This window comes from Muscardinus avellanarius (genome assembly GCF_963383645.1).
Source record: "Muscardinus avellanarius genome assembly, chromosome: 16".
NCBI classification, from domain to species: domain Eukaryota; kingdom Metazoa; phylum Chordata; class Mammalia; order Rodentia; family Gliridae; genus Muscardinus; species Muscardinus avellanarius.
The window spans coordinates 44,767,683-44,792,254 of NC_137802.1; the positions used below are offsets into that span (position 1 = coordinate 44,767,683).

The 24,572-nt window shown below is 55.8% G+C and overlaps 1 protein-coding gene across 30 annotated transcripts in view; it reads right to left on the minus strand.

Annotated features, from left to right (window-relative positions):
• Positions 1 to 24,572, minus strand: part of CACNA1G (calcium voltage-gated channel subunit alpha1 G) — a gene marked incomplete at both ends in the record, with an annotated part of 65,512 nt that overhangs the window by 35,816 nt on the left and 5,124 nt on the right. For 29 of the 30 annotated variants that reach the window (XM_080713513.1, XM_080713510.1, XM_080713501.1 and 26 more), the window contains 9 exons: positions 81 to 232; positions 12,425 to 12,801; positions 14,720 to 15,509; positions 18,531 to 18,623; positions 18,757 to 19,057; positions 19,498 to 19,657; positions 21,660 to 21,757; positions 22,143 to 22,276; positions 22,442 to 22,560. In XM_080713513.1, coding sequence (XP_080569639.1) covers positions 81 to 232; positions 12,425 to 12,801; positions 14,720 to 15,509; positions 18,531 to 18,623; positions 18,757 to 19,057; positions 19,498 to 19,657; positions 21,660 to 21,757; positions 22,143 to 22,276; positions 22,442 to 22,560 — 2,224 coding nt within the window. The remainder of the gene's footprint in view (positions 1 to 80; positions 233 to 12,424; positions 12,802 to 14,719; positions 15,510 to 18,530; positions 18,624 to 18,756; positions 19,058 to 19,497; positions 19,658 to 21,659; positions 21,758 to 22,142; positions 22,277 to 22,441; positions 22,561 to 24,572) is intronic. The other variant, XM_080713509.1, reaches the window with a different exon arrangement.

The following is a 24,572-nucleotide window of genomic DNA, read 5'->3' on the forward strand; positions in this document are numbered from 1 at the left end:
AGAACAAGATGTGTGGCCCCGCACCCCAAGCCACCCCTGCTGGCATTCTTCCAGCCTGAAGCAGTAGGGGGCGGTCCTACCTGATGACAACAATGACACCATCAAAGATGTTGTAGGGATTCTTGATGTAGCCAAAGGGACCATACACGAGCAGCTTCAGCAGCATCTCCAGGGCAAAGAGGCTGGTGAAGACGATGTTGCTGATTTCCAGGGCATTGGTGAGCTCCTCGGGCTGCAGGGCAGGGGGCATGAGGCACCAGGATCATCCCTGAGCCCCCATCCCAGTCCTCCTGAACATGGGGCCCCAGGGAGAACAGAAGCAGGAACAGCAAGCCTTGGAAGGTAGGCAGTGATGGATGCTCTGGCGCAGAGAGAGGACCACCCCCCACAGGGGATGGCCACACAGCTGGCCACACAGATTGAAAGACAGCCACCCCTGGAAAGGGCCATTTGAAACCCATAACCCCCAAGCATTCCCCACGACTGAGCCTCAGGTCCTGGAGCCACAGGCTATTGGGAGCCTGCATGTGAGTTCTGCTCAACCTCCTCTGGGAGCTCTGGGACCATCCTATCCTGTGCGGCTACATGAGGACAGTGGTCCAGGCCAGCAGGGTGATGGCCCGGTCGACACTGGAGGGCTGTAACCAAGGCTTCACACGCACACCCAGTCACACAGCCCCACACACAGTCACACGTGTTCCACAACTGCTCCGTGGACTTGGCAGCTTTCTCCTAGACAACCGTTGGCTACAATTGCTTCTTTCCAGACACATAACACGCAAACATGAATGCACGCACTCCCTGGCATGCACGTGTTGATGGGCAGGAGGGAGCTCCCCCAGGCTGCGGAGGCACCCGGGATGCCTGGGATAATTCTCAGCCTGTCCTGTCACTCACTATGTGACTTTCAGCAAGACACCCCACTTCTCTAGCCAACTGTAAAACGATTCCAAGGTCTGCGATTGGAACCATGGATGTATCCTGGATAGACTCTCAGAATAATGGCAAACCCAGGCTCACCTGCCATTCCAGTTCACTAGCCACCTGCTTTTTCAAATGAAGTAACTACCGTACTCTTCACAATGCACCCGGCACTGAAGGAGTTGTCAAAAGGCATCGGCCATGTTCCTGCTTCCCAGGAGCTCAGTGTCTAACTGGCAACAAGCTGTACCTGCACTAAACAGCTGAATAACCACAGGGATCCTAGACCCTGCCTTGAGGCCAAAATAAGTCATCCAGACAGCAACTCTGGGAGTTCAGGGTAGAGAAGGTGAGGGCGAGCACACTGGGAAAGGTTTAGTTGGGAGGCAGTACTTGAACTCCAAATGGTGAGGGGCTTCCCCCAGGGCGGGGAGGGATGCATGGTCAACAGGAGCCCCCACTGGCTGGGGAGGAGGGAAGAGTATGACTGGGGTGAGGGCTGGGGTACAGGCAGAGATGTGGCTGGCTTAGAGAAGCCCACCGCCCACCTGCCCAGTGAAAGAGAAACCGAAAGTCCAAGGTCCATAGTACCTGCTCAAGAAGTTTGAGTTACAGAAATAGCCAAATGAGGCTTCGTTACATCAGACACCTCCTCCTGCTTACCCAGCTGCCTTGTCTGGCTGCCCGAGCAGGAAGCCAGGTTCCGGGCACAACTAAGTGTGTCCTAATGAAATGTATCCTAATGGCCCCAATCTGTGGCCAGCTGGGATGGAAGGTGGGGAGAGCTGGAAAGAAGGAGCTTCTCACTGCAGGCCAGGGGCGTCTGGGAACCTCAGGGTGCACGGCTGCTCAGGAGACACACTCTCAGCCTAGGCATAGGGTGCTTTCCAAAGGCAAGCCTGGGCTCAGAACCTGGGTCATCAAGGAGGGCAGATAGCCAGCTAACCTGAGGACTGTCAGGGGACCTGAGGCCGCACGGAGTCCATTGCCCTGGCTCTTAAGCAAGTCTTTGTTTCACCAACTGGGAGTAGTGGGGACAGGAGGGGATGTTACAACCTGACCTAATTAATGGGGCTACACAGAGGCAGGACCTTTAATCCCTCCAGTGTGAGGAAGATGTGGGGAAGTAGCCACTGTCAGTGCAGATAAAGCCTAGGGCTCAGACACCCACTCTGTACCCCAAAGCCCAGTGTGGCCGGGGAGTGGTGGTCAACAAGCCTGCCTCCCGGTCACTCTGCTGCCTGCCCAGTCTTCCATCCTGGGATTGGATGAGGATAGGCACAGGCCACACAAGGATAGGCATAGACCCTGGTCCACACGAGCTTTACCTCATGCCGGTCACACAACAGCCCTCGGCTACTGATGGAACAGATGAACAGAAGAGGCTGAGAGATGATGGATGACTCCTTCAAAGTCACAGGGCAGGAAGAGCCAGGGGTGGGGCCTCTCCCATCTCACCCTGACCCCAATAATTCGAGACAGTCGGGATTCAGACTCAAGCCCCGGTGACAGAGAGGGGCCTGTGGATCCGGACACACAGATGGACTATGTAGATAGCGTGTCTCCTAGTGTATACACAGTTATATTTGAGATCAACTATAAAAGTATGGATAAAGAATAAGTTGGTGTGGAAGCAGAGCTGAGGTGGGGTTTCATGTCATATAAATCATTATACAAGCAGAGCATCCCTCATCTGAAAAGCCAAAATTTGAAATGCTATAAAATCCAAAACTTTTAAAGCACCAACATGACGTCACCAGTGGAAAATTCCCACCTGACCTCATGTGACAGGTCATAGTCAAAACACAGGCGCACTAAAAATAATGTATAGAATTATCTTCAGGCAATGTGCACGAGGAGTAAACAAAACTACGTGACTTTTGTGTGTAGACATGGGCTCCACCCCCAAGATACCTCCTATGGGTGTGCAAATACTCCCGAATCCGAAATCCCAAACACGACGGTCTCTAGCATTTTGAAGAAGAGATAATCAATCCGTACTTGAAAAAAAAAAACTACTAAAAATAAAAATTAATAAAATGTTTTTTAAAAAGCAGCTGACAGCACTATAGTGCTTTTGAAATGTATTTACTCCGTCAGAGGATCCTAAAAGGACTGTGGGCATGTGCAGAGTGGTAGTTATCAAAGCCCCTCAGCAGACTGCACCAACAGCCCATGGGCACATGCACACCCTGCTCACCCGCATGCACCCGGCTCACCCGCACGCACCTGGCTCACCTGCACGCACCTGGCTCACCTGCACACCAGAAGAGGCTCACTGAGAAGGCTGATGCAAGAGCCCCTGAGGGCAACAGTCACCAAAAAGAGGGGTGCTAGCAAAGGCTGATGCCCCCGCCCCACCCTGCAAAGCGGCTCTGGAGAAGCAGAGGTTCCTCACACAAGTAGGAGGGGGCCAGGCAGGCTCCCTCGGCCCTGCCTCTCTCCTGAACACACTTAGGGCTTATTTCTCTTCCTTTCTAGGGCCCAATATCTGTCCCACTCCCCAGAGATCTGTGGAGAAAAGCCCTCCTCCCCCAGACAGCCGGGTCTGTCCAAGTTACTAAATTGGAGGCTAAGGACATTTTGCAAATGCAGGGCAGGACACTGAGACATAATCTTAGCAACCCGGCTGCTCTAGGGACTGCAGTCGGAATTACGGCCACTGCTGCCTAAAGGGGCAGAGGTGGAGCCAATTTCTGCTAGTACCCACCAAGGCCTTCCCAGGCCTGAGAACTTTCCTCCCGGGATTCATATGCTCTGTTTATAACCACACAAGGGAGGGCTATGAGCCTCCCATATGTCCAGAAAACAAGATTTGAGAGAAGTGGCAACTTGGTTCCCAGAAAGTTCTCAGAAAGGCACATGGTCGGGTCTCTTGTACTTTCCTTTATTTCTTAGCCTTCAATAGGCCTCCCTCACGGGCTCTCCCCAGTGTCAGAAGTCCTTTCTTGGGTCTAGGCTCATCCTTCCTGCTGCCCATGGAAGTCAAGGCCCAGAGGAAGTGTGAGCGTGTGTGGAGGCCGGGCAGCCTAAGCTTCCACAGCAGGCCCAGGCCTCTCCTCTGTGCTCAGGCTCACTGTGAACCTCCTCTCTCCCCCAACCCGCCCTCCCTCAGGCTGTCACCTTGCAGCAACGGTGGCCCCAGGAAAGATGCTCAGTACTTCCCGCCTCCAGGACTCCCGGGACCCATGGCAGCTCCTTCAGCTAACCTTCACAGTGCCCTCTGTGCGCGGAGCATTCCCGATAAAAAGGTGGGATTGGACCTGATCACAGGAGGCCTGTGATGCTGAGACTTTCACCTGTGTGACCTTGGGCTCATTCCTGTGGGCTCTCCTGTTTAACAGAGTAACACTGCCCTGCGATGAGGCTGCCCTGCAGAACAGAGTAGTTAAAGCCTGTGAAACATACAGCCCAGGGCCAAGCACCTGTGGCCTCATGGACACTGACAGTCGAAGCAGGCCTCATACATGGCAGGGCAGTGTCTGTGACCGGGAGCCCCGCAGGCGCTCAGACCCAGCTAGGTCAGTGGGCCAGCGGGGAGGAGGAGGCAGGAGGAGACCGCCCAGCTGGGGGCGGCCCCAGCACTGGTGCAGGGATTGCAGGATGTACTCGGAACTAAAACTCCAATGGTCGGCTTGGACCAGAGGATGGAAAGGGCCGTCAGGGCATAAGGCTGCGAGGCAGGCAGGGGCCTGGCAGAAGAACCCTCATCCCTGACCCAGGCTGGACTGACCTCTGCCCAGTGCTGCCACTGAGGCTGGGGGTGGGGAGGGAGGAGAAGTGCAAAGCAGTGTATTAAGAAGATTAATCTGGCTGCAGTGGTGGCAGCGTGTGGATGGCTTAGAGGGGAGAGGCAACTGCAGCGGTCCAGGCAGGCGGTCTGAGAGCCGGCTCTGCCTCTGGCAGACAGTGATGCGCCTTTCACAGGGAAGGCATGAAGGGGCAGACAAGCCAGGCCAGAGCTGGGGGGGCAGAGACAAGTCACCCTAGCTCTGCCCAAGTCCCATGCCAGCCCCATCTCCTTGGCTCCACCAGCCCTCTGCTCCTCAGTTTGGACTCCTCTGCTCCCCTACCCTCATGCTGGATCTGCCTGCTGCCCCTTTGCCCCTGCAGACATAAGAGGCAAGCCTTCAAGGAGGCGCGGGAAGTCCAGGGCACCTGGGTGGCAGAAGGTCCCCAGGGTATCTCAGGCCTCATCACCCAGGTCACCAACCTTGCTCATCCCTTCTCAGCTTGGAACCTGGCCTCTTGGAGCACACCCCCTCCAGCACCCTCGTGCCCACTGCTCCCTGCTGGGTGTCACTGCACCTCCTAACCTAGGGTGATGCCCAGAGCTGGCTTTAGCCTCCCCCCACCTCCCTGGCTCCTGAAGCCCCACATGGTGCACCCACAGTGCTGGCTCAGCTGTGAGACCGCCACACCAAGTCCCTACTAATTTAAGTCTGGAGTCCTAGCTCTGCCCCCTACCCACCTGAGCAACCTCCAGCCCAGAGCCCAAGGCAGAAGGCTGCCCTCTTGACGTAGACTTCAGAGAGACCCTGCCCATCGGGCCCCAGTGCAGGTGAGTCTGCAAGCCTGTGCCTCTCCTGCGGCTCCGGAATTGCTGAGCGCTGCTACATGGAGTCACGAAGGAAGCGCGTGGAGTGGACAGGCAGGGCCTGCTGGGGCCCTGGGCTGCTTTATGGCTTCAGGCACAGCCCTCCAATCCCCTGCTTTGTGAGCTCCACCTCTGTCCTCCTGGAGCTGCCCCAAGCCTTCCCCAGCACGGCCCTGTGTCCAGACAGCCGCCCCCTCCACCTGTACTTGGGTCAGATTCTCTGCCCTGCCCAGCTCCCCTGGGCCTCTTACATCAGTTATCCCTGCAGTCCTCACTTCTACTCTTCTGCAGGATTCCAGGCCTTGCCAAGCCAGCTCCCTCCAGAGACCCTCTTCCCGGCCCTCCCCCAAGTAGAAGTCTTGGCAGCATCCAGCCTGCGCCAGCCCTCCTCCCACCCACCCAGCCCTCCTGGCTCCCCTGATCCTGTGGCCACCTCCTGCCTGTCCTAGGGCTCCTCTTCTGCCACTTCTCTCCCCTCAGGCCAACATTCCACAGAATTCAGTCTAAGCCCATTCCTTTGCCTTGGCGCCCTCCCTCCCAACTCTCCAGCTGTCACTGGGGTGTAGACGACACTGAACAATCTCTCTCCAAGCCCCCGGCTCCTCATCCAGAGAGCCAATGCCTGCCTGCCTGCCTGCCTGCCTGATATCCTCCCGGCATGGCCCACAGCCATCTCAAACTCAGCACGTCCAAAACAAATCCTCTCACCTCCTCTCGCAACCTGCTTCTCCACCAACTGCCTGGCTCTGCCACTCTTGGATATTGTGTTTGGGAATCTTGGGGTTATCTAGGACTCATGACTGCCCTTCATCCTTCAGGACGGTCAGATGCCCAGATCCAAAGACCCTGCCAGTGGGGCGGCTATCCTAGATACCCCCCAGCCTCACGGCTGGCAGTCTGACCTGGGGCCCTCATTGCTTCTGATCTGAACAATAGAAATGGCCTCCAGGCCCCTCCCCCACCCAGCCCGCATCCGTGGAAGCTCTGGCTTCCTTCAGCATCGCGGCTGGGCTGGACTCACATCACCCCCTGTTCAAACACCTCAAAGCCCATCCGCCCGGTGCATTTCCCAGCCAGGCTGCTGGAATGTCCCCTCAACCACCCACTTAGCCGTCTCTGCTCCTGCCCCAGCCATCGAGTCCACTTATCCTTCAAGGTCATCTCCTTCATGAAGACCTTCCAAGTCCCTCACCCGGGTGTGAGCACCTCTACTCTGTCCCCCTATGGCATTTGGTATCAGTGGTGCCTGAAACAGAACAATTTCTCCACTAGAACCTACATTTCTTGAGTGTTCTGGCTCTGCTCCTGGCCCCCAGACATTCTAGTGTCCTCTTCTAGCGTGCTTGCTCAGGACACACTCCCCATGCGGAATTGGGGAAGCCTGGAGCCAAGGGATGCTTGAAGGGGCGTGAGCACACCTGGGCCAGACGTCTCTAGAACAGGGCCCTTCGTGCTCCCACAGCCGAGATCCCTTGAAAGCGCACAGCCAACCAGGGTGCGGTGGAGCATGCCTATACTCCCAGTTCTTGGGAGATTGAGGCGGGAAGTTTGCAGGTTCAAAGCCAGCCTCAGCAACTTAGCAAGCCCTTGTTTCCAAATATGAAATAAAAAGGGCTGGGGGGAGGGGACGTAGCTCAGAAGTAGAATGCTGCTGGGTTTAATTCAGAAAAGAAAGGCAGACAACGAAATTAACTGTCAAAGGATTGTCCCCTTAAAGACATGCATAGGTCCCAGCCCCAAACTGTCTATAGTGGAGGCCAAGAAATAGGCTTGGGTAGGAGGTATCCATGGACCTTTGCCCTCAAAGGCCACATTTGGGATGTCTGTATGTGTGTATTTTCTGGGGAGAAAGTCTCCCAGCCTTCAGTAAAATAAAAAAGGAGTCCAATTCCTTTTAAAAGTTGAGACCTAACACACCTGGATCCCCCCGCCCCGCCCCCAGTTTTCCGCACAGCGAACAGCTGACCTCACTTATAAATAGAAACTCTCTCTGGACATGTATCTGGAGTGACAGGATGGGTCCAGAGTCTGAGTGGCAAGCAGAATTGTTCCCTGCCCTGTCCTTCCTGTCCTCCATGGCCATCTGCCCTGAACCCACCTCCCCTCCCTCCCTCCTTCCTCTATTCTCCCCCACCATCATCTTTCTTCTAGAATATGAGGTTAGCACCTGCACCCCCACTCTGTGACTCAGAGCCAGGAAGGGGATGATTAGGAAGCGCCTGAGTCCCCAAGACCCCATCCTGCTCTCTCCCTTCCTCCTGGAGGGGCCTGGCCCCCGCATAGACCCAGGTGGGAGACAGGTTCTAAGACCATCTCTTTTCTGAGCTCTCCCAGCCAGCTGGACATGGAGCCAGGATGACCCCCAGGCCCCATCTGCCCCATCCCCATGCTCCCACCCGAGGTGAAACCCGAGAGTCATCCTTCCCCTGGACAGCCAAGCAGTGCTGAATCCTGCAGATCCTGCCTGTGCCCCTCAGCCCCCTCCGCTCCATCTCCAGGACCAAAGATGCAGCGTGAACCATCCGGACCACAGCGCTGGCCTCCTCCTCGGCCCCTTCCTTCTTCTCCCCTCCTTCCCTTTTACTCCCCCCATTACTTCCAGAGAATGCTCCACAAAACACAAGCCTGCTCATATTATTGCCCTGCTTAAATCTTTGCTGAAAACCTATCACCCTCAGGATAACATCTAACAGCCTTCCTGTGCCTCTCAGGACCTAGCCCTGACATTTTTTCCCCCACATCTCATCTCTTGTCACTTGTCCATCCCAGCCCCCACCCAGTGGCTCGCTTATTCTTAAGGCCTGCTCAATTCCAGCGTTGGGTACCTCTGGCCCTCCTGGCTGCTGTCCCCTCCCATCCTCTCTTCACTAATTACACTTGTCCTTAGAACAACTCAGAGAACACCTCTTCCCAGCTCCACATCCAGTGACATGTTGGTAGTTTAAAATTGGTTATGAAAGCACTTAAATCGTGGAAATTGGCACGCACTACAAATCAGGATTGGTTGGTTGGGGGATTTTGTCTGTTTTTGTTTTTGTTTTTGGTGGTACTAGAGATTGACCCCAGGAGCATTCTACCTCCGAGCTATACCCTCAGCTCTTTTTTTTAAAGTCCTTTATTTTGAAACAGGGTCTCACTAAGTTGCAGAGGACCTCACTAAGTAGATGAGGCTGGCCGTGAACCTGCAATCCTCCTGTTTCAGTCTCCCCGGTACTCAGATTATAAGCATGCACCACCACACCAAGCTTTGGTTGTTTTTTTAAAGCACCTGTTTCTTCCTTCTCCTCCTTTTTTTAAATTTTAATTTGGTACTGGAGATTGAACCCAGAAGCATCCTACCTCTGAGCTAGATCCCTAGCACTATATTATTTTTTCTTTTGAAAAATAAAAAATTTGCTGAGTTGCTAAGGATCTTGCTAAGTTGCTGAGGCTGGCCTTGAACTTACCCTCCTCCTGTCTCAGCCTCCCAAGCACTAGAATTACAGGCACGTGTCCCCAGTGCAGTGCTGGGAATGAATCCCAGGGTTTTTGCATATGCTAGGCAAGCAGTCTACTACTTAGCTATACCCCCAGCCCCTAGTCCTTTTTATTTATTTATTTATTTTGAGACAGAGTCTTGCTAAGTTGCCCAGCCTGACCTCAAACTTACAACCTTCCTGTCTCAGCATCCCAAGTAGCTGGGATTAAAGGTGTGTGCCACCAGTTTGTTTTTTGTTTTGAGGGGGGAGTTAGAAGTTAAATATTTGTAGCATGCCACTGCTTAGGCCCAACTCTGGTGCACAGGACATGTGTGGGATGGATGAGTGGATAGATGGATGGATGAAAGGTGGATGCATGGATGAAGGGATGGTGGATGGGTGGATGGGTGGATGGGTGGATGGGTGGATGGATGGACGGATGCCTCCATGTACTTCCCACTGGGGGCTGGGCACACACACGCTCACCCAGCATCCGCTCACACACTTCCTAAATCTACTCATTCCTTGGTCCTTCCTCAGTGTTCTGTGTCATTGTCCCTCTCACCAGTCTCTGGGCACACTAATTCTGCTGGTTCTTTGCCAGCAGGTGGTTAAGGAATGAGGTAAGCAGGAGTGAGCAGAGAGAGGGGCAAGCCTCGGGGAGGGCAGGTACGTCAAAACAGTGCTCCTTCAGTCCAGAGGTGTCTGGAGAAGCCTGGGGAGTGGGGCATTGTCATCCCTGGCAGGAACAGTGAAGGACAGGCAAAGCGGGTGACAGTGGGAGGGGAGAGGGCCTGGGGAAGGAAAGAGGCCTGAGGCCCCACCTCCAGGAACACACAGCAACCTCCCTCGCTGGTGCTCCCCAATCAGATCAATACCAGGATCGATGGACAAAATTGCCTCATTAAGAGCACCGCAGGGAGAACAGGACCCCGGCTGTGCGCCTCTGTCAGCATCTGCCTCTGCGACCTCTGCCTCCTCCTGAGCGCTTCCTCCCAGCGCCACCTCCCTTGCAGTCAGCTCCCTGTCCCCACCTCCCTGAGCTGTCTCTGTCCTCGTTTGCATCTGGGTCTCCGTCTTGTCTTCATCTCTCTCTCTTTCTCTCTCTCTCTCTGTCCCTCCATCTCTCTCGGTCTCCACCTCCCCTGTGCTGTGTCCCTGTCTCTCCCTCCAGCCTCTGCCTCCCTCGTTTCTGTTCTCTCTGTCCCCCTAGGTCTCCATCTCACCCTCTAGGTCTCTGTCTCCCCATCCCAGCCCCCTCTGTGTCCCTGTCCCTCAGCCCGTCTCCTCGCTCCCTTCCCTGGCACCCCCTCCAGCCTGCTCAGGGGCCCAGATGGCGGGACGTTCACGCCGCAGTGCCTGCAAGCTCAGGGCCACGACAGCTCCTGGGCTTCTTACACCCTCCGCCCCTGAGCCTGCTGGGCAGCAGCCAGTCATCTGCCCAGCCTGCTGGGGACTCCCACCTACCCCATGGGCCCTCAGAGCCAGGTCCTCCTGCCCATACCAGACACTGCCACCACTGAGGGCTTGGGGGAGCCGTGGGCTGTTCCTCACTTCCTCAGGGACTTGGGCAAGGAGATGCCGTGGGCACCCCGGTTAGGGGCATCCTTCCTGACATCTCCCTGAAAGCCTGCTTGCTGCGGCTTCATTTGCCCTCGGTGTATGTGACTCAGCTCCTTCACAGGGCAATCAAAGCCTCCACCAGCAGCATCTGGCAGGGCAGGGCCTGCTGGGCGCACCCCAGGGGAGGCGGCAGTCACAGAGGAATTGCTCCCTGGGGAGGTCCCCTGGTCGTGGCCAGCACTGGGCGAGGCAAAGGAGGCCGAGGTTCAGACACGGGGCATCGGGGTCATGGGAGGTTAGAGGCTGCCACCACCTGGGTCCCAGGAAGAGAAAATGCTGCCCCCGGGTTCCCTCACTGGCCTGGCAGAGCGGAGCACCTCTCCCCGGGAGGCTGGCGGAGCAGCACGCGCCGCACACCCACGCCCCACGCAGCCCAGACACAACACACCCACCACGGTGCCACGCGCACCCACCTGCTGGCACCATGGCGGGCTGCCCCCACCTCGCCTCCAGGGAAGCAATGGGGCATAGCTCCTGGGTGCCAGGCTGCCAAGCCAATGGGAAGAAGTGACAGGATGTGAGCAGGGTGCACCTGGTCAGACAGGGCAGGGCCGGGTCAGAGCTGAGTGCTCTCAGCACAACAGGGCCAGAGGCCATGGTAGCTTCAGAGCCCCCAGAAGGGTGAACATCTGGGACCTCTGCACCCCAACTTTTACCCAGAGCCCTCTCCGTCTTCCTCTCTCCTTTCCTCCTCCCTCCCATGTGCCTGCACCACCATGGGAGTCCACCCATCATGGCCAGGCCACACCTCGTAGAGATGCTCCGTCCATGGCATGCTAGTGTAGGGACAGGGCAGGAGAGGTGGCCCAGTCCCCTCCCTACTGCCCTTGGGTGCACGAACACCCGGGAGAGGAGAGTAGGAGAGAAGGTCACACAAGGACCCGGGTGCTGCAGCACCTCAGGCTCGCCTCCCTCCCTTCCACCAGCCAGGGGGGCACCTGGAAGGTGCACAGGGCAAGAGCCAGCTTTAGGGAAAGAAGCCCAGCTGTGAGGCCCCCGTGGTGCAGCCCAGTGTGGTGGTGATGGGGTCAGCAGGGTCCCCAGGCCACTCTCTTGTGTCTGCACAGCTCAGAGAGGGAGGACGGCCTCCTCCCCTCAGCCCAGATCCCATAGCTCGCAGCCATCGGCCCCACAGAGCAAGCCTGCTCCCTCTTCCACATGACAGCCCTTCAAATATTTGAAGACAGCTCGCCCGCCCCTGCTGAGCCTCCTCTTCTCCTGACTAAACATCCTGATTCTTAGAGCAAGTCCTCAAATGCGCTGGTTTCAAGTTTCTCTCATCCACCCAGAGCCGCCCTGGTTCACAACAAGGCTCACGACAGAATACCAGGTCAAGGCAACCTCCCCGTTCCCAGCACCCCGCCCCTGCCCTGCACAGCCAGGCCCTGCTCCTCACTCCCCTGACATGGCCCCTCCACACTCCAGTCAGTCATCCCTACTTACTGAGCCAGGTGAATGCTGGGGGACCCCCAACCCCACCCCCCCAGCCTGCTACCACTCTCCAAAGACCCAACCCCCTTTCGGTGACCCATCTCTGCCCACCAGCCAGTGCTTATTGCCTGTCAGCATACAGCCCACCTCTTCTGAGAAACCTTCCTAGATAGAACACGCCTGGCCCTGCCCAGGCAACCTTAGAAACCACCTCGAGGCATTCTCTGTAGTCACCCTTCGGAGTCCCCACACATCACTGCATCTCCTCGCTCCCAGCCTCCCTGCAGGCTGGGAGCACCAAGAGGAAGCAGGTCTCTGAAGGGGGGAGGGAAGGAGAGGGCCCCTAGAGAGAAGAGCAGCAGCCTGTAGGAGCCAGCCTGGCCCACACTCCTACCTGCTCGTGGTACTCGATGCCCATGCTCAGGGTATTGACCAGGATAGCGATCATGATCCCCCGGCCAAAGTACTTGCTGTCCACAATCTTCCGGAAGGTGTCACAGATCAGCCTCCAGAAAGCCAGCACAGAGTTGGGCTCTGCGTCAGGGCCCAGGCTTCGTCGCCGCCGGCTGTGGGGGTCCCGGAGGTCGCTGTGTTGGGCATCTTGTGTGAACTCATAAACGGCCTCATTGTCCGAGTCAGGCGCCTCGTGGTCGGCCGGCTCCAGCTCCCCTGCTCCCGCCCGGGCACAGTAGGGGCAGCTGTCAGGGCCACTGGCTCCACTGTCGGCCTTCACACAAGGGCTGGAGATCTTGCAGGAGCTCTGACAGGCACCTGGAATAGCAGAGCAGAGGTCAGCGGCTCCCGCCTGGGGCTCCCCTGCCCTAGGAGGATGCACAGAGGCGGGGTGGGGGGGAGGCCAGGTTGTTACAATATTGAGGTGATGAGCTGGGGTGCTGAGTGTCCTGCAATGCAGGCAGTCCTAAACAACAAGATGCCCCAAGTGTCCATAGCACCCCACTGATGGTCACTGCTGAGTCTCCTAAGGTTCAGGCAGAGAGGTGGCTTCTGTGGCCTCTGAGGTCCCATAGAGCTCCCATGTCTCAGAGCTTCAGCAAGGAGCCTAGACCATCTCGCCTTCCCAGGGGCGCCCGGCCTGCATCACACTGCTCTGAGTGGCATTTCCCAATGGATCCTTAAGGCCTACCTGCTCACAGGCACGCACTTGAACCTGCACGCACACTAGATCCATGTACATGCATATGTGTGCTGCATGCACACACTCGTGCACACACATATACAAGGTGCACGTGCTATTTGCAAACCATGATATGCACACACATGTGCATACATACACACACACACATATACAAAAACACATATTCACCACTCAGTGTGCATATGCCTTACCCAGGCATATCTACCAGGAAAAATCACCACGTCTGTGTGCACATTCGCATGCACAGCACACACATACACATCAGATGTGAACACCAGAAATATGCATGCACACGCAGTGGACTCTTTCATGCACACAAGCACACATACGCGTACCAGGCATGCTCGTGCACACACCCAAGCTATCCTGAAACATCAACATCCATTTAAATCCATCTTTGATCACGAATGTGAGAGCTGAAAGGAAGCTCAGAGGACGCCCAAGTAAAGTACATGTGTGCAGGCCCTGGCTCGGGGCCCAGCCCCCAGGAGGCACAAAGCAGGGTTTCCCCTCCTGACTACATCCATACCGGAGGGCATCAGTAAGCATTCCCTGACAATAATGGTGGCCCATACCCTGCCTTTTACACAAAGGAAATGACGTACATGTGTGCGTGTGCGTGTGCGTGTGTGTGTGCGTGTGTGTGTGTGTGTGTGACTGGCCCACAGCCCATGGTAGGGCAATGGAAGAAATGGAAGAGCCACCGTAAGGATCTTTCGCTCTGTGTTCTGCGATCAAAGCTTGCAGTCCCAAACCATGTTCCCAGGGAACATCCTCAAAAATATGCCACTGTTCCCTCCACGCTCCCTCCTCCCTGAAACCCAGGCTCCGGGCTGTGGCTGCAGGGAAGCTGTCTGCTGGGGAGAGGCCAGCCCTGTCTGAGGGACCACCCGCAGGCAGCAAGTGTCTCACTGCCCCAAGACACAGGTGTCCACCCATCGGACCAGAAGCTCTGAGCATGTGCCGCTCGGGCCCGGGTCTCTCTGTGGAGAGAGAACTAGACTTGGGTTGCTAATAGTCCCCCTTGGTGCAGGAACTGCGCTGAGCTCAGCTACACACTGTCTTCGCACGGAGCAATGAAAAGCAGAGTGTGGGTTTCAGGACTGGGTGGCTCAAGGCCACACCTCATCCAGGGAACAAGCCTGGGCCATACTGAGATCCCTCCCAGCCTCCTGTTTCTCCTGCGGAGAAGAGGGATGCTGGGTCGGCCTATTATCTGAGTCATTCCAAGGATCCCCAGGGATCCTGCCTGCGAGGTATGGGTCAGACACACCATGGGGCATCCATGGCCAGACATTACTACAAGCTGATTACAGCAGAGTGCATAGTAGGTGCACATTACATTATTTTTACAATGTAGGAATTAGGATCCCATTTTAACAGATGAAGAAATGTATGGCCCAAGGAAGTGACTGGACTGATTGAAGGGGCCATGGCTACAAGAGGCAAGATGAGAATCTAAGCTCTGGTCCCTCTGGGACACCACCCGGCCCCTGGGGGAGGGGCGCAGCACACCCCACCCAGTGTTCTCACCAGTACTCTGTGTCTCTAGGAGCTTGTGCATGGAGCTGTAGGGCCCAGGCGAGATGTTGAGGCTGGTGAGGGTGGGGGGCCCAGAGCTGGGGGCCACCTCCACGAGTGCCTTCTCCTTCAGCATCTCTGGTGGAGGGCTGGTGTGCACCGTGGGGTACACCTTCCCGCTACCCACAGTCCTGCCCGACGCCTCCGATGGGGATCTGGGAGGGGGTGCCTGGCAGCGGATTGGCTCCAAGTGGCAGTCAGCGTGGTAGAAGCTGTGCACGGACTCCGCACCCCCCGGAGGGCCCCCAGAGAGGGTGGGTGTCGAAGGCGGCGGCAGCATGAGCCGGCGGGAGCCGTTGGCATCCCTGTCCTGGATCTCTGGGCTGGCCCGGGGGGCCCTGAGCGTCCCATTGCCCAGGTGGTAGTGGTGGTGATGGTGGTGGTGGTGATGCACCAGGTGGTGGACGGACAGGCGGCGGTGCGAGTGTGAGCGAGAACGGCTGCCGCTGGGCTGGGGCTCCTGGCCCCTGAGGGCCACTGGGCTGCTCAGCAGGCCAGCCCGCACGCCCGCAGCCCGAGAGAGCTGGGCCAGCCTGCGGGCTGCCTTGCGTAGGATGTACACCAGGTACTTGAGCAGCTCCTCATAGCAGCTGCCCGGCTCCGAGAAGCTGGCCAGGGTGCTGGCATTGGACAGGAACCGCACACGCTGCTCCCGCATCAGCTGGCTTTCCCGCTGCTTGGTCTCTGAGAACTGTGTGGCAATCACCACCAGGCACAGGTTGATCATGAAGAAGGATCCCACCTGTAGGGGTGGGGACAGGAAGAGGAGATGCCCTGAAGGAAAGCGAATCTCAGCACAGGCCGCCAGGCACAGAGACCTCAGCACGTCAGCCTGATCCCAGCTCGCTCTCTGTCTTAGTTCTTTTCTTTCTTTCATTCGTGTGTGTGTGTGTGTGTGTGTGTGTGTGTGTGTGTGTGTGTGTGTGTGTTACTGGAGACTGAACCCAGGAACGTTCTCTACCTCTGAGCTACACTCCTAGCCCTATTTTATTTTTTTATCTTGAAAGTTGCGGAGGAGCCAGGTGTGGTGGCACACACTTGTAATCCCAGCATTCGGGAGGCCGAGACAGGAGGATCTTGGTTTGTGGACAGCCTCAGCTACTACTTAGTCAGTGAGACCCTGTTTCAAAATAAAGAATAAAAAAATAGGGCTGGGGATGTAGCTCGGAGGTAGAATGTCCCTGGGTTCCATCTCCCTTATCAAAAAGAAAGAAAAAGAAAAAGAAAGGAAAAAAAAAGAAAGAGAGAGAGAAAGAAAGTTAGCTGCGGAGGGCCTCACTCTGCACTTTCTCATTTTATTCTCATGATAGTGTCAGGAGATGGAGCTGTTGGAACCGCCATCTCTCCATCAGAGCGGTGAGGAAGCCAGGCTCAGAGAGGTCAAAGAATTTGTCCAAGATGTAAAGCACGGCTAATGTAAAGCATGGCTGAGACTTGCAACAAGCCCTGTGGAATTCCAGGTGTTGCTACGGCTGGCGATGGTGCCCCGCAGAGTTACCTCGAGTTCCCTGCCCACGGCGGAGACTCTCCGCAGCTCTCGCCTGCTCCTATTAGGAGCAGAGAACGCCGTGGATCTGAATGCAATATTAAGGACCCAGGGCCTTTAAAATAGATTGAGGCTTTGAGATTTGTTCATGAGACTTTCACTTCTAGTCCCAATTCCAGCTGTGTGACCTTAGATGAGACCCTTAACCATGGGGCCTCAATATCCTCATCTGAAGATGGGGCTCCCTGACCTGGCCCATACCCCTATTCCCTGGGCCACTCTCCTTCCCTAGAGGAGTGAGGGGCCGAACCCTGGACACCTCCCCCAGACTAGCCAAGCTGCCACTCTGACTTGCCCATACTCCCCAACCCCCACCTTCATGCCTCAGTTTCCTGGGTGGGCCACTGCTTGGATAATAATCCTGAATGATGGAAATGAATATTTATGGTGACAAGGCAGATTTTTTTTTCTAGATGGTGTCCTAGTAATTATGGTAATTAGCTTCACTAGTGTGATTCCAGAGAGCTGTTTGGAAAGATTTTTAAAGGGGTGTGTGGGAGGGTGGAAACTAGGCCCCTTACCTCCCTGTCTGTGCCCCCTCCCCAGTCAAGCAGGGGGAGAGCAGCAGTTTTGAGCCTCCCTGAAGCACACCTGGCCTCCAGGCCACGGTCACGGAGGGGAAGCCAGGCTTCACCCCAAGCCAGGCTGTTCTTCCGCACCAGGGAAAGTTCCCTGGGCCAGGAGGGGGAGGCCTTGGGGACCTACTCATTTATAGGGCTTACCCTTTGTCTGTCTCTCTCACCAGGAGCTGCCTCATTCTGTCTCCACCTTTCTGGTGTTTGGTCCTGAGTATATCTTTTCTTTGTTTTTGTTTTTTGTTTGTTTGTCTTCTTTCAGTATTGGTTCTACCTCTGAGTTATACCCTCAGTCCTATTTTTATTCTTTTATTTTGAAACTGGGTCTTGCTAAATTGCTGAGGCTGACCTCCAACTGCGATCCTCCTGTCTCGGCTTCCCCTGAGTAAATCTTAATCTCTTTCTAAATCTCTCAATATCTGTCTTTCCATCTGGTTTCTTGAGGGGAAAGGGCTGGACTTGGAGTCGTAGCCTGGGGTTGAATCCTGAGCTCCAGCCCTTACTTCTTTTTCAGCTAGGCCCAGTGACCAACCCTCTGGGGCTCCCAGCTGTCCCTTAGGAATCTGAGACCCCTATCCCAGCACTAACCACCTCACAGGAGCCTCTGAAGATCCAGCAGGCAGGAGAGGTCAGGAAACACATCAGCAGTGGGGCCCCACCCACCAAGATTAATCCACAATTTAGGCAAAGCACAAAGTAAGGTCAGATAAATGAAAAAAATGCCAGCTTCCTTATCTGTAAAATGTAGACAGTAAGATTGTGGTGAGGATTAAACGCCCAGCACATGGTGCTGAGAGCAGGGGCTGGCCATGGTAAGTAATCAACAAATATCAGATGGTAGTGATAGCAATGAAATTATTAACTATGAATGGTAGTGATTAGAACTATTACACATTGCTCATTTTGCCTGGCTTCTGCTTTCAAACCGTGTTGGAATCTCTGAGCTGGAAGGAACGGGAGACCAAGTAGCATTTCTCAACACCAATTGGAATTTGGAGTGGAACAATTCTGTTTGCAAACATTTCAGGATGTTTAGCATCTTTCCCCTCCTCCCAAAGAAATGCCAACAGTGCTCCCTTAGTCCTCCTAAAAAACAGAACCACCCTTCGCTATTTCCAGATGTCCTCAGGGAAGGTGGTATGCCTGGGTGAGAACCATGTCCTTGAATGAAGAATCAGAGGCCCAGGGTGAGGTTGGGGACACTGTGGGTGATGATTTGCCCAAGGCCAAAATAATAGTAAGTGGTAGAGTCAGGTCTTTTGGGGGGGGGGGGTTGGGGGAATACTGGAGATTGAACCCAGGGGCATTCTCTAAGCTATACCTCCTGCCTTTTTATTTTTAATTTTTAAACAGGGTCTTGCTAAGTTGATCTCAAACCTGCAATCATCCTGTCTCAGCCTCCCAAGCACTAGGATTACAGATGTGGACCACCATGCCTGCCTTAGAGTCGGGCCTTGACCTTGGGCTCCTCCTGACCTCTCACCTGGTGTCCTTCTCAACACAGGACAGATGCCCTCTCTATGGGACTTGAAGATGCCCTCTCTATGGGACTCAGCAAGCCAAATCTTCCCCTCTTTGGATTATCCCCTGCCCTGTGGCCCCCAGACCCACCATCCCCGCAGGGGCCAGAGGAGTCACTCACGATGATGAGGAGGATAAAATAGATGAAGTTGTAGAAGGAATGAGCATCCATCACAAAGTACATGATGTCGACCCAGCCCTCCAGGGTGATGACCTGGGAAGTCAAGAGGGACAGACTGGCTCCGGGTTCACTGAAACCTCCTCCAGAAGCCAGGACGCCGGCCCCATCCCCAAGAATGATCACTCCCAGGCTGCTGTGACCCAGGTGCCCCTCTCCCGTGCCCCACCTGGAAGATGGCAATCCAGGCATAGCCGATGTTGTCGAAGTTGATGGCGCCCTTGAAGGGGTTGTGTTCGCCCGCGGAGCAGTTGGTGTAGTACTGGTTCCAGTTGACACACGTGGTGTTGCTGGAGCTGTTGTAGGCCTCGTAGTCCAGACCGCAGGGTGGGCCGCCGCCACCCTCTCCACGCAGCGTGGGCACGCTCCTGCAAGACCGCATGCCATTCTCACGGGGCTGGGAGCAGATGAAGGGGCTCTCGTCCTCATTCTCTGTCTGGTAGTAGCGCTCCAGGTCCACACTCAGGGGGCTGCAGGTGGGGAAGGTGACGGAGATGAGGCTGGGAGCCAGGTTCTCCATGGAGGGGCCCAGAGAGGGAGGGCTGGGGTAGGTGTATCCAAGCATGCAGCTGAATGGGCCAGGTGTGAGAGTGGGAGAAGGGACTGGGCAGGAGCGGGGATTTGTGGATGGGAGCACCAGGAGGGTGAGAGCTTAGAGGAGTTTGTGAAATCCTTGTAGCCAAGCTGAACACCCGATCAGGGCAACCATGACTCTGGAAGGGGCATCTAGACATCAAGCACTTTGAAAACCTGCCACGTGATCCCTACGTGTAGCCAAGTTTCAGAATCAGATGTGTCCCAGATATGAGCACAAATATGTCAATGGCAACAGGAAGCCAGGAACTGAAGGACGTCCCAGCCCCATGGCCGGCCGCTCCCAGGTCGCCCTCCTACCCCATCTGCCACTCACAGGCTGAAATTCTCCGGGAGGAAGCACCGGTTACGAAGCAGCCCGGCCCACAGCTGCACGCCAACGATGCCAAAGATGAAGAAGACGAAGAAGCAGAGCAGCAGGACGTTGCCCAGCATGGGCAAGGTGTCCAGCAGCAACGTGACAAGGATTCGCATGCCTGTGGGGGCAGAAGCCACGCTGGGGATGCCAGACTGGCCGAGCTAGGCTAGCTGCCAAGGGCCTGGCAGTACTCCCAGAGGGGACCCACCGGGGAGTCTGAGGCCGAGGCAGCCCTGTAGCCCCCAGTCTACATCAACCTGCGCCCGGCGCCACCACCAACGAGTCAGAGGCTCTCACGCTCTGAGTACCATCTCACTCTCCCGGCCTCACCACAGGGTAGATGATTATCACCCCCAATTTACAGATGAGAAGTCTGAGGCTCACAGAAGTGACGTGGCTTGCTCAGTATCAGAGCTGCTAAATGTAGGCGCTGGCGCTTAAATTTAGGCTTTTGTGCTTCCAAATCCTGCTCCCAACACACAGGCACAGACACACCTCCCACCTTCTTCTCGTAGGAGACACAGTCACCCGACCTTTCTAAGTCATCACCGCTGGGGTCACTGGGGAACTGAGGCAGAGAACTCTGGGGGGAGGTGAACAGGCAGGAGCCAGTCTCCCTGTGAGGACCACCTCCCCAGCAGGGCAGACACGCCCTGTGCCTCACCAGGGTTCCCGCCTCCCCATCCAAGTCTGTTCCCTGCTTGGCCCAGATCCTCAAATTGGACCAGAAGAGACACAGCACTGTCTTCTCAGGAGTCCATCAGCTAACAACCCCAAGCACGTGGAAAGCCACTGTACCCACCCCCAGAGCAAAAGCTTTGTTAGGAACCCTTCTCCCTGCCTCACTCTTGTAGGACCCAGCAGCCCAAAGGACCTGACCCAGCCCCCAAGCCACTAACCCCTTGTCAAGCAGGCAGATTTCTAGTTGCTGGTTCTGACCCCCAAAGGGCCCATTATGGCTCTGGCCCCTGTAGGACAAACCTTCTAAGAGCAGCAGCTACACCTCTTGGTGACTGCAGTCATCCCATCCCGCCCCACCCACCCAGTCTTCTCTTCCCCTGGCTCAGTCCTTCTTCTCCTCCCCCTCCCATCCCCCTCCGCTCCTCTGTGCTCCCACTGAGATCAATTCCTCAGGGTTTGCATTAAGGGAATTACACCAGTGGTTAGAGGTCTATCAATCTGCCAGCCAGCACCTGGGGTGGGAGAGGAGGCAGGCATGCCCCTCTTCTGGAGCTCCCATTAACACCTACATACCCGTCATGCCCACCCCAGGACAGTAGCATCTCTGCTCTCCCAGAGGCACCGCTCTTTCTCTTTCTCTCTCTCTCTCTCTCTCTCTCTCTCTCTCTCTCTCTCTCTCTCTCTCTCTCACACACACACACACACACACACACACACACACACACACACACACAGCAAAGGGGCCTGCTGCTGCTACATCAGGCACACAGTTGGGCACAGAGCCCCAGAAACACACTCCCCAACCCCCACTCGAGGACCATCTGCAGCCTGTGTAGGTTGGGGAGTTGCAAAGGGGGCCTGAGCAAAGGTGGGGGGGGGGCAGGGCATCGGGGGAACCAGAGCTGCCAAACCTTTGCTGGCTCCAGAAACCAATGCGGTTTAATTTAGATAATGGTCCCGGCAGTTACTGCATTGAGCTGGAAGGGGGTGGGATGGGGGAAGGGGACGCAGCCACAGCCGGGAGGCTGAGGCACGCAGCGGCCTTGTGGTGAAAGAAGTCACGTTCAGAGGCCAGCATGGTCTCATCAGCAAGGACCACGCTGTGCGAGAGGCTGTTCTGCAGAAAGGCCATCCGCGCTTCACACTGACTCCTGCCGCCCGCCCACCTGTCCCCACCACCCTTTTTACCCTGGGAAGAGTCATCTGAGATGTTTCTGAGATTCTGACCCAACGCCAGGCTACAATGAAGCGGGGGAGGGTCTTCCCAGGTAACTCTGACCAGGACCACAGCCAGGGCTGGGGCTCTGTTTTATCCCAGTGATCCCAGCTCCATGCTGAGCCCTTCTCTACAGTGGCCTGGGGTGGTCAGTTAGGGGCGGGGCCTGAGCTCGTCACATTCCCCCTAGGGGCCAGGGCTGAGGGCTGAGGGGGTCACTCACTGGGCACCCGGTTAATGGCCCTGAGCGGTCGCAGCACACGGACTGTCCTGACAGCTGAGAAGCTGACGTTCTGCAGGTCCAGTGAATACTCCAGCATCCTGCGGGAAGGGGCCCAGAGGGAGGCCCTTTGAGTCTGAGGCCACCACAGTGTCAAAAGAGGTTGCTGAGGGCTACGGTTGTGAGGGCAGCAGGGCAACCTGGCATGCCTCCCTCTCCTCCACCAAGGGACCCTGAAGATTAACTTTCTGTCTGGGAGGTAGGGCCACCCCCGGGCAAGGACAGAACTCCCTCAGAGAAGAAGGCAGAGCCGGGAGGAGGACTGTGGAGTACAGGCTGGAGTACTGCAGCCAGGACAGGCTTGGCTCCTGAGTAGATGAGCGGGGGGAGGATACGAGCTTCCACTGGGCTGGGGTGGGAGCCAGGGCCCCTGGGGAAGGTGCTGATCTGGCCTGCTGCTCTCCCACCCCCAGCCCAGGCCCTCACCCTGCGATGACAATGAAAAAGTCAAGCCGGTTCCAAGTGTCTCCCAGATAGCACTTCTTCCCGAAGATGCCCAAGGCCACCATCTTCACCACCATTTCCACAGCGAAGAAGGCAAAGATGAAGTCATCAAAGGCCTGATGTGGGGACGAGAGGCCACTGAAACTGAGAAGCGGGCAGGAGGATACGCCCACCCCCACCCAGCCCTCACCAGTTGAGTCAGGACCTTGAGCAGAGAAGGAGTCATGGGTGTTAAGATCAGAAGTCGCCACCCCACCCTTTCCACCACAGAACACACTCACCTGCAGGATCCGGCAGCGCTGGGAGTCACAGGCGATGTCCTCGCATGGCCGGAACATGCCCAGGGTCACGCAGTTGAGAAGAATGACCAACATGCTGATGCGCTCGAACCAGGTATCAGGTGTCAAGGAAACAGCCGGCCAGGTGTCCCCCACACCCTGCAGTCACACGGACCTCCCAACCTCATCCGAGATGCAGCCAGGTGTGGTTGCCCTGGCTCACCTTGGTCATCTCACCTCTCTGGACCCAGCTTCCTCATCTGTAAAGTAGGAAAAGCCATAAATACCCTGACTATTTGCACAAGCCATTTAGGGAATAGAATTGATCGTGCTGTTGGAAATGCCAGACACCATGAGTTTGCTGCTGAATCCGATCCTATTCTCTGCACCTCACAGGGTAGATGTGAGGAGCAAGTGAGATAATGTATGTGAATGTGTTACACAAACCTCCAGTCGGATTATGGCTGCCTTACAGTTTACCAAGCACTTTCACACAATGCCATAGTTGATGCTCGCAACAGCCCCATGAAGCGTCCACGCTAGATCATTTTATTCCCCAGAGCTCAAGGAAACTGAGGCCCAGGGAACCGAAGTCACGTACCAATGTCATTTAAGAAGCCAGGAAGGGGCTGAGGTCTGCAAGCTCCCCACTGATGACTCGGTCCTCTGCATGCCACCATAGCTGTGGCAGGCAGGGAAGGGGCTGCCATGGCTACCCTGGTGCCAGTCAGATGAGAGTGACCACAGCTGCAGCTCCTTTGCCACAGCCCCAGAGCCCAAGGCTCAAAGCCCTCAGACAGCCTCTAGAGACACTCATGCGTTGCGATATTGAGGCCCCACTTCACGCTGTGCTAGGCAGAGACCCTTGGGGCTCTGCACACATGGTTATGTGGCCTTCACGCCTCCTGTGCCTTCTAGCCTAAACCAGAGCAATGGTTGGGGGCCGTTCTACACCATGTGTCTTTCCATGGAATGGATTCTATGAGGAACTCACCTCCAGCCCATCAGTAGGAGAATGTACAAGATGGCCTCTGAGCCTTAGCAGGTCCCAGGCCCCAGACTCACAGAAAAGTAATGAAGCATGGGAAACGTGAGGGGGACAGGGAAGAACAAAAAGGCTACAAACAGTAGAAGGCGGGGGAGGAAACTGCCTAGGAAATGGAGGTAGGAGGGGGTCCTGGCAGCTCCTATTGCCGCCCCACCAAGCCAGACTCAGACCCAGAGCACATGGTGCCATCCTGTCTTAACCTCACTTATCAATGCTAAGGCTCTGAACAGGGGTGAAGAGAACAGCAGGAACGTCCAGGGATCCAAGGACCTTTCTCCCAGTTGGCCTTAGTTGCATCCCATCTTTGTCCTGAATCTCAGAACACACCCCCACTCCAGAGACCGAGGACTCCCTCAACCCCTCACTCCAGAGGCCGAGGACTCCCTCAACCCCTTGCAGTCCTCCTATCCCCCCACCACCACTCAGGTTCTTTCTCCTCAGAAGGACATCCCAGCTACCGCATGTCTCTGGTTCCAAGACATAGCAATATCCCTAAATCTACTCCCTTACAAGAATGAGAGCTTAAAAATAAATACCCAAAAACAAAATCAGTTCTGGGTTTGGGGGTAAGTAGATGGGAGGGGGAACTTTAAGAGTGCTGTTTCCACCGAGCTGTGTTCCCAAGTGGAGCCAGAGCCCAATGGATCTTGCCCCAGAATAGGAGTCAGCCAGGGTTCACTCTGGAAAAAGGGGGACAGGGAGAGAGCCATCACTTGGAAAGGAAAGGGCACAATTACCCTCAAGAACTTGTCTGTTTTTCCCTTTCCTCTGCAGGGAAAGGGGAGTCTGGGAGGGGGCTCCTAAGAGCAAATGTGTCTACATGAGAAAGAAAGGGTAGTTCTCTTGGGAAAAAGGGCTCCTCGGGACATCTGCTTGGACCCCACTAATAACAGTGATCCCACCATATTAAGTAATCCATGCACTTGACTTTCTCTCTTGCTGAGCTGTGGGCTTTTGGCAGACAGGGTCTCTCTGCTACATCTTAATGTCACCCCTGCAGAGTTTAGTGTAGTGCCTGGCATTTAGCAGAGGATCGATGTTTGGGAAGAAAGAAAGAATGAATGAATGATCTAATGAACAATGCAT